General features: G+C 42.2%; 1 protein-coding gene and 1 long non-coding RNA gene across 2 annotated transcripts; one reads left to right on the top strand and one right to left on the bottom strand.

The window, feature by feature from the left end:
- The first annotated feature begins 2,075 nt into the window (after positions 1-2,075).
- On the top strand, positions 2,076-6,655 carry tsfm (Ts translation elongation factor, mitochondrial). Its single transcript, XM_061832747.1, has 6 exons — positions 2,076-2,328; positions 2,586-2,729; positions 2,895-3,023; positions 3,440-3,562; positions 4,219-4,300; positions 5,983-6,655. Exons 1-6 carry the CDS (start codon positions 2,227-2,229, stop codon positions 6,381-6,383), a joined length of 981 nt encoding a protein of 326 aa, XP_061688731.1. The 5' UTR covers positions 2,076-2,226; the 3' UTR covers positions 6,384-6,655.
- Positions 6,656-6,659: 4 nt separating this feature from the next.
- On the bottom strand, positions 6,660-8,528 carry LOC133507567 (uncharacterized). The gene is made up of 4 exons (XR_009796844.1): positions 8,328-8,528; positions 8,166-8,258; positions 7,510-7,560; positions 6,660-6,766 (listed from the first exon to the last, which is right to left on the bottom strand). It is a non-coding gene; the product is annotated as an uncharacterized LOC133507567 (long non-coding RNA).
- Between the last annotated feature and the right edge of the window lie 4,065 nt (positions 8,529-12,593).

The following is a 12,593-nucleotide window of genomic DNA, read 5'->3' as shown; positions in this document are numbered from 1 at the left end:
AGTGTCCTTACCCGTTCGCAGTTCACCGTTATCGACCAGTGCAATGACAATTGTGCAAAGGGAGCAGTTTAAAGTGACAAATCGTGCGATAGTCTACAGTGTATATTACTAGTACTAATACGGATTGGACCAGCAGGATGTGAGGGTGTGTCCCAACAAGTAGGTTCGCTGATCAAGAATTTAATGACTTAATCGCAAGAGGGAAAAAACAGTTTGAATGCCTGCCAGTTTTGATTTCTCAAGCCAGCCTGTCTTTGTTTGTACCGCTGACGTCAAGACAAGCTGGGTAGACCACAATCCAGTAATACTACCTTCGTCCTGATGTTGAAAATGTTCCTCTAAATATTCAAATCATACATCAGAAAATATCTATTATAGTAAGTTTCTTTCGGCTTGTCCCTTTCGGGGTCGCCACAGCGTGTCATCTCAGATGAACGCATATATGTTTGGCACAATTTTTACGCCGGATGACCTTCCTGACGCAAACCTTCTCAGGGGGTGGAGGCCCCAGTGGGATACGAACCCACAACCCCTGGTTTACCAAACCAGTGCTCTAACCACTGAGCTACGGGGCCTCTGAAAATATCTATTATAACCAGTCACAATTCTCCCAACGGCAAAGATGTTTTAGAGCATAGGTGTCAAACCACCACATGATTTGATGTGGCCCGCAAACTCAAATCTCGAGTGTTAATTTCCATGATTCTTGTTATCAAAAAAAAAAAAAAACCTGTACCAAAATTTCTAATCGTCATATATCATAAACGATAAAGTTGGGATATTGCAAGCATTTTTGTGTTACCAAACGTGAATGGTTGAAAAACACATTACCCTTGATTCTGATTGCAGAACTAGTTCATAAATTGATGACGGAAATATGATGAGATGATTAAATAGTTTTGTTCAACAGTCATAATGGCCCTCTGACGGAAACCGGATCATTAATGTGCCCCCGTGAGAAAAAACAGTTTGACACCCCTGTTTTAGAGTTACAACTCTCATGTTTTGGTCATAATCGTTTTGTGTTTGTGGGCCTGGATTGTGACTCAGAATGCTTGTTGCATCTGCCTTTTCCAGGTCAGACCAAATAAACGCTACAAATAGTACGAAAGTATAATAATGTATGGGAAAAAACTCACATGCTATAATATAATAACATAACACATGCAATTTAATAATGAAATACTTGAGCTTAAGAATAGTCTTGTTCCCCAAATCCAAAATTGAAGTCAATACCGGAAACTGAATGAGCTCCACCACAGCCAGAAAGGCAGGCCCAAGCAGCTGAGCAAGATCATCAGGGTGGGTCCAAAGAAAGGAGAGAAAGAGAAAAAAAAAGACTTGACAAAACTGTTGTGACCTATCAAGCATGAAAAGAGGAGGACGTCAGAAGAGGCAAACATGGCAGAATGCCTCACACGTGTGCACCCAGTTGATGCACATGTTACCAAACTGAACTTGTGGATTTCAGCCACACATCGCTATTAGACAGGTGATGTTGAGTGACGACAACATCGACACGCTTCTTTGTTTTCTTGGCCTCAAAATGGCCAAAGAACTGTCCAAACACAAAGTCGAACAGGGAAAAACGAAAGCCATTTTAAACGTGGCTTGGAATCTAATCTTTTGAATTGGTCGCCAGCCAATCACCAGTCACATAGAAACAACCATTCACATTCATAATCACACCTGAGGGGAATTTAGTCTTCAGTGAACCTAATGTTATTTGAAATTCCACAATTTATTCACTGCTTTACTGATATTCATTTATTTCCCAGTTTTATAACATTTGTACATTGTGACATTCTGTTTCCCGACTGAGATATGGAGATATCGTATCAAAGTAATACTTTTGCTGTTGCAAACTGGGAATGCAGGTATACACTCTTATTGTACTGTACGATTTTGGAGGCCATTTGTGTAGAGCACTGGAAGAGTTATTGAGACTCCACTGGACATAAAAAGGAAAACTATTTTCTTGGAATATTTGGAAGATTTAAATGGCCTCAACTTGGAGTTAAAATGACTCAGATCATATATAGGTGACCAGATTCATTTTAAGGGTGATTGAATATTCTTGGAAGAACATCAACCATATGCAGTCCATACAGTAGTGGCTGCTGCAGTTATCCTCCTTCACCCTAGATGGCAACATGCTTCATACTTTAGCTTTAATATGGGCTTGTGTCGTCTTCTCTCGGCTTCCGTCGAGAGCGTGGCTTGTCAATGACATTCAGACTCTTGAGTTTCCGTAAGTGTTCACGTGTGGATGCCCCAAACATGTCGCTTAGCTTTTTGTTTAAGACCCTGACTAAAGATGTGGCAAAGGTAAGCAGACTCAAGATATGCCACTTAGATTGTTTTAATTTGCTCCTTTATGCTTGTGAGATGTTTTTTTTCAGGTTCCGTAGCGTCCACTCTTCATTTATCGATCTACTAGTAATGAATCTTTACAGAAACGTTGACATTAATTGGTGTATCGTGTATTGTCATTTTCGCAAAAACGAATAGTTATGTCCACTTGAAGGTTTACGATCGCCACATTGGAAGATGGGCTAAACGCTTCGCTCCCCTGTCACCTTCAGGTCAGCAGGCAGACTTTGCACACAGGATGTCGTCGTTTCGTGGGAGCTGACAAGAGCCTCCTGGTCAAACTGAGAAAAAGCACTGGCTACACCTTCATCAACTGCAAGAAAGCGCTGGAGAAATATGACAATGACATAGCGCAGGTTTGTCATATCTCTCAAGGGGGATTTCTTTCCCCTACTTGATGCTATCAGAGTAATGTGTGTAATTATTGTGTCGTTATTATCATGTGTCATGAGTGTGTTCCATGAATAACGTGATGTGTAATTATAATACGAAGTGACTAATGTGAGGTGTCCGTCCGTCAGGCGGAAGCTTGGCTGCACGAGCAGGCCAAGAAGGAGGGCTGGAGCAAAGCAAGCAAGCTGGAGGGTCGCAAAGCCAAAGAGGGCCTCATCGGTGTGTTGGTGGGAGGTCAAGTTGCAGTCGTGGTGGAGGTACCCCGATCCCTCGCATATTCACATTCCACAACTTACAATGTACCTGCATTTTTTTCTTCTTCTGTGGAACCCATACTCTTATTTGGAAAAACTCCACTGTAAGAGGTTTTTGTGCGCTTTCTGAAACACCCTGAATTGCCACAACATGCCACCAAAGCCGTGTCTAAATAGAAATCTGTTTCAAAAAGATGTGGATCAGGGCATTCACAAAAGTTTTTTTTTTTTTAGTCTGTTTCTACCTGCGACTACAACCCGACCAGCCCTACTACTAACCGCAGCTGTTTTTCAGGGGGCAGCACCCTGCGTCGGCGTCTCAACCCCCAAAATGATTCCTAGCCCCCTTGCAAACACCACTGTGACGTGACTATCTGATCCCATTTGATACGTGTTGTCACGTCTTGTCCACGTGGCAGGTCAACTGCGAGACGGACTTTGTCGCCCGCAATGAGAAGTTTCAGCAGCTGGTGAAAGACGTCGCTTTCTCCACCTTGACTCACCACCAAAATAAAATCCAAAGTCAGACGGGATACGTGAAGGTAAGGTCACGTCTATTGTTCCCGTGACAACTGCCTCTCCTGCTCAGTGTCCTAAACTACAACCACGAAGGAGTTAGCGTCATTCTGGAGAAAAAGAACCATACGAGTAAATCTTAAATTTGAACATCAAAAATTTCATTTAGTTGTTGAATCCAGAAAATTAAACTTGTACAGTTAACATAACCACGTCGGAAAGTACTTTCCAGAAGGCCAATTACTATCCTAAGGTATACATTAAAAATCACAGTTTCTCATGTAATATTCAAATTTCTTAATGTTGAATTTTACGTTATTGTTAGCTGTAAGGCACAATCATCGGTTATAAAATATTGCTCTGTATGTAGTGGTTCTATACACAAGGTGCACATTTTCAATTAAAAGTACTCTCAAAAACTGAGTTTTCCGCCATATTCTAATTGGAGATGCACTCGTATATTTGCATACAATTGCAATAGTTTCATTTACAAGAATGTAATTAAATATACTACAATCTTCATTTGATTTGGAAAGTTGGTTTTGCAACAATACATTTTTAAAGAGACATGTAGCACAAAGTGATTTTATGAGGAAAGTCATAATGTTAGATGCATTAGCATACAGCCCTCCAGATGTACGTTTCTAATATTTCGGTATGTTTGTTGTTGCACGTGTTCCAGAGTCTTCTGGCATCTGATGAACTGGGCAAACTGAGCATGTCGGACGGAGCCACCCTCGCTGATCAGGTGGCTTTAAGCATAGGTCAGTAGCACAGTGATGTGTGGTACTTACCCGTCTGCTTGCATTTAACAGTTTCAGTGCTATATTGTACCTTATCCCATTTTTTTAAACCACGGGTGAGCGTAAAAGCGTGTGTATATTTTAAAGGAGGATAGTAACAAGGTACACAGTATTTGATTTATATATGGCAAATATTTTGTCTTGGGGTGGCAGTGGCTCAGTGTCTTGCTTGCTTGAAAATCCGGTCATCTATTTTCAGCGTGCGTGAACGCTTGCGTGCCTTTTGATTGGCTGTATACTGTAACGTTGCGACTGTGCAATTCAAATTTCAAATTGCCAAACTTGGCACTTTGGGCCACAGTTCACTCGCGTATGGTCCCGTCTGCCGGTGTGCATCAGCCTTTACATTTAATGGCATACTCACTGTATGCTGAGTGTACTTCTTTCAGAAAACTGGACTTTTTAATAAGTAATTTGTACAATTAGATGTAATAGCATAACACCCTGAGACATTTAAAATAATTGTAAAATTAAGGGTGGTATGTTGGCTCAGCTGGGAAAACATCGGCCTCACAGTTCGGAGGTCCCGGGTTTGATCCCGGACCCGCCTATGTGGAGTGTGCATGTTCTCCCCGAGCGTGCGTGGGTTTTTTCCCAGCACTCCGGTTTCGTCCCACATCCCAAAAACATGCAACAATTGGACGCTCTAAATTGCCCTATCGGTGTGAATGTGAGTGCATCTGTTTGTCTCTATGTGCCCTGCGATTGGCTGGCTGTACCCCACCTCCTGGCCGTTGATAGCTGGGACAGGCACCAGCACTCCCTGCGACCCCCGTGAGGATAAGCGGCAAAGAAAATGGATGGATTTAAAATTAACAGCTAAATCAATGGATTTTTAATTTTTTTTTTTTTTTTACTAGTAGCACAAGGGGACATTTGTGGTCAATTTAGGAATAATTTCCATGTTTAGTTGAGAAGATGTAAAACTTAAAAAAAAAATTTGCTTGCAGTTGAACAGGGAAGAAAAAAAAAACCAGCACCATTTTACATGAGCTGGACTCACTTTCTTAAATCAGCACCGCTGCACAACGGCAGGCATTTCTGGAGCAAGTCTTTACATTGAAGTAGCCGTAAACTTTATCTATTTTTCTTCTCTAAAGGTTGATAAAGAGTAAACTATTAAGGAGAGTTGAATGGTGCGTCAAGGCACCTTTTGTAAGCATATTTAGAATTCAGACTTGATTCAAGAACTTCTGCTTGATCAATATTTAAAAAAAAAAAAGTACATTAATAAACAGATTTAACGTATTATGCCTTGAGTTTAATGCCCTTATTTCTGCCATAAACTACCCGCAATTGAAATCTTGACATTTGTATGGTTCCAATCGACTGTGTGCGCAATCAGGTGACTGCTTGGCTCCGTTTGATTGAAATGGTTTCATGTAACCACACCTAATGCAGAAGTCTCTCTGATGAACCAAAACAGATGGTGCAAGCAATAAGTCAACATAAAAATAGGTAATTTAGGACATTGGTACCCACCCTGTGTCCAAGGAGAACGACCACTGTTGTAAATGGATGAATAATTGAAAGTGCGGGTAATGTTCAGTTTGTAGGCATGAAGCTTCCAACTTTTGAAATGCTATACTGCTTTTTTTTTTTTCTTTTCTTTTTTTAAAACGACTGTTTTGGTGTCCTTTCAGGTCGCCTGGGTGAGAACATCTCAGTGAGGCGCGCAGTCACCATAGGCGTCCCCGCAGAGTGGAACATCGGCTCGTACGTTCACGGCGGGGTGGCGGGCCAGACTGATGTGGTCATGGGGCGCTACGGAGCCCTGGTTGTTTTCCAGGGCGGAAAAGTAGAAGAGCGGGAAATTTTGGGACGCAAACTGGGACAGCACATTGTGGGAGAGGCGCCTGTGTTGCTTGGAAACATGGACGATCTGCCGTGCGGTGAAAGCGAGACGCGCCTCCTGCCCCAGACCTTCCTGGGAGACCCCAGCAGGACTGTGGCCCAGTTTCTTAAAGGGCAGGAGGCTCGAGTGCTGGACTTTGTCAGGTTTCAGTGTGGAGAGAGTGCCAACGAAGAAGCAAAAGTAATGTAGACAAGGAAATCCTTTTTAGTATGTTACAATGAAATGCTCCCCCCCCCCCCTTCAGTCTGGTTGTAGTTTATTTTGTCTATAGTATCAATACTGGAGAAGCAGGGCAAAAGGGAATATTGGACCAAAGTTAGTGATGACCAAATGATAGAGGCTTTGGAGCTTGTCAAAAACGTATGTATTCTGACATCTCACATGTCAGAATGAATACGTACTTTACAGTTACCCTTTTTAAAATGAATCAATTTAAGAAGACTGCCCACAAAATGCACACAGATGTACCAAATAGAAAATTATATTTTAATTGAATTCAGTTTAAATATCTTTAAAAAAACAAGTCTTGCAGAATATTAGAGTTCAGGATTGCAGGTTTTCTCCATCTCCACCTAGGGAAAAAAATAATTGTGGTTGTCTAACAAGAATCAGGTGACTGAAAAGTTAGACTTCACTGAATTCTACAATCTTGTAGTTATGTGGTGTCACAAAGAGATAATCCAAACCCAAATTAACTTTTCCGCTTCAATGAGGGCATGCATGATTAGCAACCAGCACTGATACTCCAGCACTCTTCATTCAGTACCGTAATTTCCGGCCGATAAGCCGCAACTCTTCACACACTTTCCACCCTGCGGTTTATGCGGCTAATTTGTGTATTTTTTCTAAACGGCCGCAAGGGGGCACTCGAGTGAGACCAGTTGAATATACGCGCCGAGGGAGTGACTTTTACCGGTCTGGCCCTGTTAGCGTGGCGCTAGCGTGAAACTCTGTGCACCGTCTTTCTTTGTAAATATCTCGTGTTCCAATGTGGGTTTCAAAGTGGGCACTTGCGGCTTATGTATATACCAAATGGCATTTCCTTTACAAATAAATGTACTTAGTGAGGCCTGTAACCAGGTGAACTCTGTAGACCAGGAATTAGAGTAGTTAAAAGGTGTTACTATTACTTTGAAGGGCAAAACTTGTAGCTGAGATTTTAAAATCTCTTGTGGCACCAATCCTTGAACATTTTCACACTTCGTACGCAACGATGACAGTTCTTAGCTCCTAAGAAATTTTGAAGTGTGTCTCAGTTTAGAAGGGTTGTGCATCGCTGCGAGACTCTAGCAGATGGACTAAAAAGTGTAAATACCTTTGGATTTTGGCTCACCACTGTATCCATGAGCTGCATGGCTGTGCTTTTCTGGTAAATAAAAAGATTTTACATTAGTCCTGTCACCATGTGATAGCCTTAGTGCTGAGCTGTAGTGTAAATCAAAATGAAACAGTTCAAGAGCAAATTTCATATTCTGACGTACAATTTAGCCCTCTGGCATGTTCGGCCGTGATACTAAAATCGACAAACCGCTAATTTCATGTGGAAATTGAAAAGCATCCGGCAAATGCACCTTTGGTCACCAGCTTCAACTAAAGGAAAAAAAAAATGTCTGGTCATCAAGAAAACATCCAATACATGTTTTAATGTGAGGGGCCAGCTAAGCAGTTGTGCTACCAAATATTTTAATGGCATCTACTTCCTTTCCCGAAAGACCCACAAAAAAAATGTAACAGGTAAATACTTCAAGTCAGTAAATTGGGAATTCTACCCTATTTTTCAGGGAAAATGTCAAAAGCTGCATAACTTTGAAGACTTCAAGTTGAAACGATTGCTTTTTACAAGTCATTACAAAAGCAAAATTTTGGATTCAAAGCCGTAAGACTTCATCATGGCTGTGTAGTCAGATTTGATGGGCAAAGTGAACCAATGTTTTTCCTCAAAGTACAAGAAAAAAAAAAAAAAAAACATACCATGCCGTTTGTTTCTCCAAGGACCAAATTTCTTCTGAGTCTTCTGCATTCGTCCATTCATTGAGGCGCGATCGGTTTTGCCATTCCAAGCATCTATGGAGCGTCACTAGTTAGAAACGCCGTTAAACAGCTGGCAAACCTGTTGTCTGCCAGATTACGTACCTGGATGTTTTCCTTTTGGTCCCATGCTGGGCTTCAAGTCTTCATACGGACATTTCGATTTATGGGCTCCGTTGCAATGAAAGCCAATGAACAGACAGGGAGGGAATTCAGCCAGTCTGGGATCAGTCACAGGGATGCAGAGTTGAGGTTTTATCAGATGACCGTCATCGCAGAAGTCTCCATTTCCTGATTTCACAGGCGCTCCAGACGCGATATTCTCAGCTGCTGACGAGCTTGAAGGAGTTTCTCCTTGCTCAGCACTGTGGGGACTTCCAGCTTGTTTCGCAATAAAACACGATTTCTGGTTTGGGCTGTGGTCCGCCGCAGGTTCAGAAGACCTATTTTCACGGAGATCATCTTTTCGGGGTGTGATATTGCTCTGTAAACAAGCTGGGGAAGCTTTTTCTGCAGGAAGCATGCCCGAGTCTGGTTTTGAAGATCCTGTCATTTCAGGGCTTTGAGCTGCATTCTTTTTCAAACCATGCGATTGATTTGCCTTGTCGAGTTGCGGACTGACCGCCGGCAAAATGTCTGACGTTGTAGCAGAGCTGGATGAAGATCTTCGACTCTCGTTCCCATCCTGATTTCCTTTGGCAACTAGGTTTTGGTTTGGCGTATCCTTTTCAGTGTCCTTGATCAACTCTGCAATCCTCTGAGGGTCAAACATGCCATTCTGTATAAGCCATTCCTTGGCAGGGAAGAAGGGCAGTAAAGATTCCACAGACCAAACTGATTCGTTTTTCCTTTCCACTCCCGAGTTACTTAAAGACAATTCATGAGGAGCACTCTCAGCATCATCCTGTGGATTCGTAACACTTTTATTCTCTTGGACTTCATTAGAATTATTCAGGAAATGCCCACGTTCGCTCTGGGGGTGGGTTGGGGAACCGTAAGCCTCCGCCGCTTCCCGCTCTCCTCTGGATTCCGAAAGGAGCGCTTCGATTGTATAATTATTGCTATTTGTGAGCCCCTGAGCAAAATCGTCGTCAGCCAGCATTGAAATATTTGCCTTTGTGGCACTTTGAGAAACAGGCGCTTCATGTTGGCTAGCTTTGGAAGCCATCTGATCCTCATTTTGAGGAAGTACCACTTGGTCCGATTCTTTCAGTACCTCCTCCTGCTGAGGTGTGCTACCTCTCCAACGCATTAAAATGCTAGTTTCTTCGATAACCCCACCCTCTTGGGGAGTGCTACATGTCGGGACATCACAATTCTGAGCGCTCACCGACCATATGTTGCAGTAGGCATTCTTGTAGGGGGGATGATTTTCTCGATTGAACATCTCTGCAATTCTGTTTGGGTTCTCTAATGTTTCACGACACAGCTCAGCACCATTATTTTCTACAGGACTAGATACAAGGACGGGTTTAGAAGAACTGCTTTTTCCAGTAACCCGAATGTCGTTTTCCATTCGACTGACGGGAACAGTACACTTTCTAACCTCGGCTGAATCTTTTTGAGAGGAACAAATGGAGGAGGGTGAACATGAAGCAGTTCCTCTCCCTGAATCGGAACCTTTGTCGCTACATAAGCCTTCGTTAGGTTCCGTTTGGACCTGAGAGTTGGCAGTTTCCTTAACACGGAAAGTATGATGAGGGCGAACATTTCTGGTCTGGTTTGGATTCTGGTACAGTGGTCCTTGAGCATTGAACCGGGGGTGGAGAAAGCATCTGTAGTCGAGCGGCTGAACGTGTGGGTGCGGCACGATGTACGCCGGAGCCTCCACGTAGGGGGGAGGAGGGAAAGGGGGCACGGCCATACCGTAGCCTGAGATGAAAAGAAAAAGAAATGACCCAAGAGCCCATTGTAGCCAAATACAAACAATTGTCTTCCAAATTAGAGAAGAAAAAAAAAAAACAAGCAAAATATGGAATCAGTATGAAAGTGGAAACGTGAGTTGTGAAATATCAAACTTTAAAGTATTTAACTAGACTGATCCATGTGGGGACTGACTAATAGTATCAAGACACTGTAAAATATGTAATTGAACAAATTGGAAATGAGTTTTTACCCAACAGCAACACCGTTCCATATAGACGTTCAGTTCAAAATTAGACCATTATGATAGAGTATTTTATTAAATAATTACATTTGTAAATTATTAGTCAATACCTAAATTAAATATCTTGTGAATCCTCCCCCCACCCCAATTCAGGTCCATGTTAGGCAAGCTGTTCAAGAAGTACTAAAATCATGGAAGGTTGGTGAAATGAAGTGCACCTGATGTTTTGAGTGCATTTTAAGTTAATCATGAAAGCCAAACAGCTAACTTTATGTGAGTAGTCTATGAAGTACAGGTATTGATTTAGTAGAACAAACGGAAGCCTTTTACTCACCCATGCCTGGGAAGCCAGCAAAGGGGTTATAAGGGAAGGGCATGGGCCACTGGTAATGGAGAAAAGGAGGTGGAGGCGGAGCGGCGACGTAGAAAAACGGTCGCGCGGCCACTGTGGGAAGAGAAGCCGGCCCTGGATCTTGGCTTGCGCTTTGGGGTCCTGGGTCCAGCTGCCCGGTGTCTGGTACACCCCGACTTGCACGAAAGTGGGGGTCCCCGTTTGTTTGCGGTCGAGCCCACGGGGGTCTGTTCACAGCTGACATGTTGATCTATTAAAAATGAGGATTACCGGACAGCCACAACTCGCTTTTGTCAAAAGAAAAATGCAACATATGCAAAGTGTGTAATCAAGCAAATAAAATAGCACAAATCAGAAAATTGCCTTGCAAACGCAAACATGCTGTGGTCCCTCAGTTGCACTTCCAACAAGGTGATAAATTTGGGTTGGTTTAGTAAGAAAAGATTTATTTGGTTAAAAACATTTGCTCAATATTCCAAAATGGCCTTTTTTTAAATGCAAATTTGTTAAATTGACTTTCAATGCTAAAAATGTAGGCCCAAGAGCCACGAGTTTTGCATTCAAGTGTTATGCAAACAATTGCAGGCATGCACCCAACTGTGCTGTCATTTGTGTCAATAATATTCCGCCGATACAGGATGTAGACCACACACGGACACCCCCCAAGCGGGGCAGCGAGACCGCAACTGGGCCCACTGGCAGTCCGTCTGCAAGACCGGACCAGGTTTGGCTATGGCTATCGTGCGTCATCCCCGTGTGGAAAGACAATAGCTTGATTTTTAACCATTTTATGTACTAGGTCATTTATTTTTAAATCATTCAAACATGGCTGGGTCGTTAACAAAACGCTTACATGATATGTGAAATTTGACATTTCGATTTAAATTTTTTTGTCATTGCACCCAGAGCAAAAGTCAAAAGGCACTTTCAAGAAACATACGCCAACCAAATATTAATGTGGCGGTTAGGCAAAAAGAAAAAAAAGGTAAACTTTATTTGCAAGGCTATTTTTAGTTTGCGCATGTTTGATCAAATGGTTCAGCTTGTCTTGTGACCCACAGCAACTTGTACAAAGTAAAATATAAATGCAAACAAATTTCAAAGTTTTTTTTTTTTTTTTTTTTTTTAAATCCAAATGAATTCGCAATGGAATAGTTACACTTTTGAATACCAAAGCAAAAGGAAGTTGAACATAAATGCTAAATTCTTTGTTTGTTCTTGCAAATTATTGAATAAATTCCTTTCCCTAAGGCCACATACCCACGATCCAATTTACTAAACATTGAAATTCTCAAAAAGCACCGTGATATGGCATTACAGTAATATCAAATGGTTACCTTGCAGAGAATCCGTCAATTAAAAAAAAAAAAAAGCGAAGCCAAGTCACAATAATTGGAAGTGAGCGGCTCACCTGCGCTTAAGTCGGCGCTGCTCAGCGGGCAAGTTTGTGACCCTTGACCTCATTTGCGTTCCACCCAATCAGCAGCGACTTGTGAGGTTCTTTGCAGAAATTAAAGAGTTCAGCCTTTTCCCCACTAGGGGGAGACAAACACGAGAAACAAATAGTAGAGTTCTGGACTGAAGAGCAGCACGCTCACCTAATAGTCCGGTAAACTATTTACCAGTGGCGACGGGTCATAATAAACTATAAGTGCAGTGCATGCCCAAGCCCAAAATCATTGAAAACATTTGTCATCTGTCGGTGTCCTCTATTTGCAATACTTTAGTTCTACTCTTTTTGGGTCTTAAAATTCCCGTCTCTTTTATCCTGTTTTCCTTGCGAAAAGTTGTTAAGCCGACAGCTTGATTTGCGGGAGGCTGTTTACTGTAATGCGCATTTTGAATGGCAAACAAACAAACAAACAAAAAAACGTCAGTGAAGCAAGGTCATAATCCAACGCGCATGCGCATA

Source organism: Syngnathoides biaculeatus, chromosome 10 (assembly GCF_019802595.1).
Source record: "Syngnathoides biaculeatus isolate LvHL_M chromosome 10, ASM1980259v1, whole genome shotgun sequence".
NCBI lineage: Eukaryota > Metazoa > Chordata > Actinopteri > Syngnathiformes > Syngnathidae > Syngnathoides > Syngnathoides biaculeatus.
This window is presented reverse-complemented; position numbering and strand designations above follow the sequence as displayed.

What these genes read in the sequence shown, in the direction of transcription:
- tsfm (XM_061832747.1), top strand. Translation starts at nt 2,227, where the DNA reads ATGACATTCAGACTCTTGAGTTTCCGTAAGTGTTCACGTGTGGATGCC. An exon ending in TGACTAAAGATGTGGCAAAG is followed by an intron (nt 2,329 to 2,585) that starts GTAAGCAGACTC and finishes TGTCACCTTCAG; the next exon opens with GTCAGCAGGCAGACTTTGCA. An exon ending in GTCAGACGGGATACGTGAAG is followed by an intron (nt 3,563 to 4,218) that starts GTAAGGTCACGT and finishes CACGTGTTCCAG; the next exon opens with AGTCTTCTGGCATCTGATGA.